Source organism: Pundamilia nyererei, unplaced genomic scaffold (genome assembly GCF_000239375.1).
Source record: "Pundamilia nyererei isolate P.nyererei 1_Seehausen unplaced genomic scaffold, PunNye1.0 scaffold00007, whole genome shotgun sequence".
NCBI classification, from domain to species: domain Eukaryota; kingdom Metazoa; phylum Chordata; class Actinopteri; order Cichliformes; family Cichlidae; genus Pundamilia; species Pundamilia nyererei.
The window spans coordinates 4,571,235-4,574,738 of NW_005187408.1; the positions used below are offsets into that span (position 1 = coordinate 4,571,235).

General features: G+C 40.6%; 1 protein-coding gene and 1 non-coding gene across 2 annotated transcripts in view; both read left to right on the forward strand.

The window, feature by feature from the left end:
• cpa6 (carboxypeptidase A6) overlaps positions 1-3,504 on the forward strand; it is a 22,775-nt gene that overhangs the window by 14,154 nt on the left and 5,117 nt on the right. The window contains exons 4-6 of the mRNA XM_005722590.1: positions 1,390-1,504; positions 1,938-2,039; positions 2,120-2,224. Of these exons, the coding sequence (XP_005722647.1) occupies positions 1,390-1,504; positions 1,938-2,039; positions 2,120-2,224 (322 nt within the window). The remainder of the gene's footprint in view (positions 1-1,389; positions 1,505-1,937; positions 2,040-2,119; positions 2,225-3,504) is intronic.
• trnaa-agc (transfer RNA alanine (anticodon AGC)) lies at positions 238-310 on the forward strand. The gene has a single exon. It is a non-coding gene; the product is annotated as a tRNA-Ala (tRNA).

Consider the following 3,504-nt stretch of genomic DNA (forward strand, 5'->3'; position numbering starts at 1 on the left):
AATCATTTGAAAAGAAGCACAGAGTCACTTGAGACATGTACTAAAGCATTTGCAATTTGATAAAACCAATGAGAAATGACATTCTGTTGTGAACAATTGCAAGGTGGTTTGGAGATTTGTCCATGTTATTTTGAGAATGTCATCTCAGTTTCAAGAAATGAGCCAAACCAATCGAGAAAAACTGTAATGCAGTGCTGCCTGCGAACCTGATGAGAGCGGAGTTAGCTCGGGCTTAGCGGGGAATTAGCTCAAATGGTAGAGCGCTCGCTTAGCATGCGAGAGGTAGCGGGATCGATGCCCGCATTCTCCAGTATCATTTTGGGGTGGCTGTAGCTCAGGAGGTCGAGCAGGTCATCTATTGATCGGACCCCAAATATTCTTGGGCAAGATATTTAACCAGAGTTTCTCTCCAATTCAGCCATCGCAGAGTGAATGGTAGTTAGTAAGCACTTAAAAGCAGAGAGGACCGTGCTTGGGTGAATGTGGCATGTTGTATATAGAGCGCTTTGAGTACTCCAGGAGAATAAAAATGCGCTATATAACTATCAGTCCATTTACCATGTCATTTTTGGCTTTGTCCTTTACGCACAGATTTCTCCAAAATATATGATAATAATTTATCATCAACTGTAGATGATGAGATATTCACAGAGATATTCACTTGTGAGAAACTGCCTCTCTAAGATGGTCTTTTTGTCATATTAACGATGCTTTGATAATTAATAGTTTCAAAATGTCCCTTCACTTGTTTCTTTTTAGCACCGCTGGTTTTGACTGCCTTTTGTTTCCCCCACCAGTCCAACTGTTTTGAGACCTGTTGCTGCCATCAAATTAAAATTATCTTTCTTTTTTTTTTTTTATTAAAATTGCATTTTATCAATATAATATTTTGTATTTTTTCTGTGTTCTATTGTGAATAAATGTTGGTTTATAAGATTTACAAAGCATTCTGTTTACATGGCATTCCAACATTTTTGAAATTGGGGCTTCTAAACTTTTGAGCTGAGCTCACGAGTTCTTTCCTGAACTTCTCCCATTTTACAGAATTGCAATCTCTAAATCCCAGCCTCCTATTTGGACTGAATTTGGATGGAAATTTAAAGTGTAGTGACTCATCACTTACAGAAAAATGCTCCCCAGTGCTTCCTGATATGAATCTCCACACATTAGCTGCACAATGAGACGTAGGGCAGCTCTGTTTCTGTATTCTTTAGATTACATTACTTATGTTTCCCTTTGGCTAGTTCACACCCTGCTCTATCTTTGTATTAACTGTCTAATAAACCATACACCATACAGTCAGAGTACCAAATGTGCCGATGGGAAACATGCTACAGTGGTTATAATGTGTACCATGTTTGTCTGCTTCACTCTCTTTCATTCACGCAGGGTATTTATCTCCAATCTACAGAAGGAAATTGAAAAGCAGACGGGATATCGCTCCTCTCGCAAGCGGAGGTCAGAGGCTCAGTATGACTACGAGGTTTACCACTCTCTGGAAGAGGTAGACATGAAGCCCAACATCTACCTACCTATCTCTCATTCCCCTCTGCTCTCTAATCTATTGCACCCACAAGGTAAACAGAAAACCTCTCTAAGGGTGCTTTCTCTCAATTACACAGTTCCACATGTGTCTTTCCCACGGCCTCGCGCTTTCACACACCGAGACGTGCGCTCCACTTCAGACACTTCACAGCTTTAGAGTGTTTATTTTCCCAGGTTGATCAGGCTCCTGGTTTGCAAATCTTTCAAGCCCTATGAAACAGCATAGCTCAGAGGACAAATCTTTTGTCCTTTGAGCTTTCATCCTCTCCCTCAATGTACAACACACGTTTACAAAGCACACAGATGTGCAATAATGCATAGTAATTACTTCTGAAAATTATGTAAACAAGTCTTTTAAGATCCACTTCCCTGCATCATTTCCTGTCCCTCAGATCCAGAGCTGGATGTTTATGATGAACACAACCCACCCCAATCTGGTTGACGTGTTCTCTGTTGGGAAGTCATATGAAGGAAGACCGCTTTATGTGCTTCAGGTAGGAGAGGAGGCACATTAAAACTAAGAAACACACTGTCTTGTCCTAATCTAAAGCTAAAAATGCTTGTGTCCCGTCAGCTAGGAAAGAAACGTCGTCTCCAGAAGAAAGCTGTGTGGATCGACTGTGGTGTTCACGCCAGAGAGTGGATAGGACCTGCATTCTGCCAGTGGTTTGTTAAAGAGGTGCTTATAAAGTCTGCAGATTGCTTTTAATTTTTACAATTTTCTTTCTTTGATGTATGCGCGAAAAATGCCTCGACAGGAACACAATGTATATCCCGCTGATTGCCTGCTGTAGATCATCATTCAGGCTATCTGTGACATATGGTCTGTTCATCAAAGCGCCAACATCTGTTCACTTGTCATTTACAGCTATCCAAATACTTAAGAAAATACTTTACAGCTAAAATGCTGGAAATAACACAGGCATTTACGCAAGTTCCTTTGCACCCTTAAAGTCTCCGTGCTCTCTGAAGTGAGGACGGTACCAGACCAGAGCCAGACATTAACTGCAAGAACATTTAATGGCTCATTTTATAATGCTTAAATGCCAGATGAGTGGGATTTTCAACACGGTCCAGCACAATAAGTGCCAGAAAGTAAAGAAAATTAAAGGAAAATCTGTTATCTGTAAAGCTAGGGCGCTGACTTCAAGTGAATTCCAAAGGATTGTTTTGGGTGTTTTTTTGAGTGTTTTTTGAATGTTACCTGTGAGGTGCATTAAAACCAGCTGTTTTAAAATCCTCTTATTTTGAGGTGTAAATAACTGCTTAAACATCAGCTAGTAAAAAGTGTATTACACTGAGCCTGTCCGTTCACAGAACAATGATTTGTTGCACTGACATTCTCCGGTATGATGGTTCAGTTCAAATTTCTAGAAAGGCAAAAGTCAAATACATGACTGTTTGGACTCATGGACTCATGATGAACGGAAATACAAATGTGCTGTGGTGTAGTGACAGAGGTAGGCCACTGGAGGTCAGGGTGCCATCTTTGTTCAAGCCTTAAGCACATTAACCTTGGCCTTAGTCTGGTTAAAAGGCAGGTATAAGCAGCATTAGCCCAGTGCCCAGGTCTCATAGCTCCAATCCTCTTATGCTGTCAGACTCAGTTGTTTGAATGCACAATAGATAATGAGCCTGAATACAATATAAAAAGGATACACTGCTCAGAAATAATTAAAGGAACACTTGATCATCACAGTGTAACATAAAGTCATTTAAATTTCAGGGATATCAATCTATGCAGAAACCTTTGTGAATCAATTTCAGTTGCTTTCATGCAAATGAAAGTGACAACAAGTGCACCGGAGAGGCAAAAACAAAGACCACCCCCCAAAAAGAGAACAAGTTTGCAGGTGGTGGTCACAGACAGGCAAACACAGACAAATTGAGGCATCTCTAAGATGTGCTCACTGTGAGGCCGCTCTGGCAAATGCCAATCAAGCATCCTTATAAGTTTCA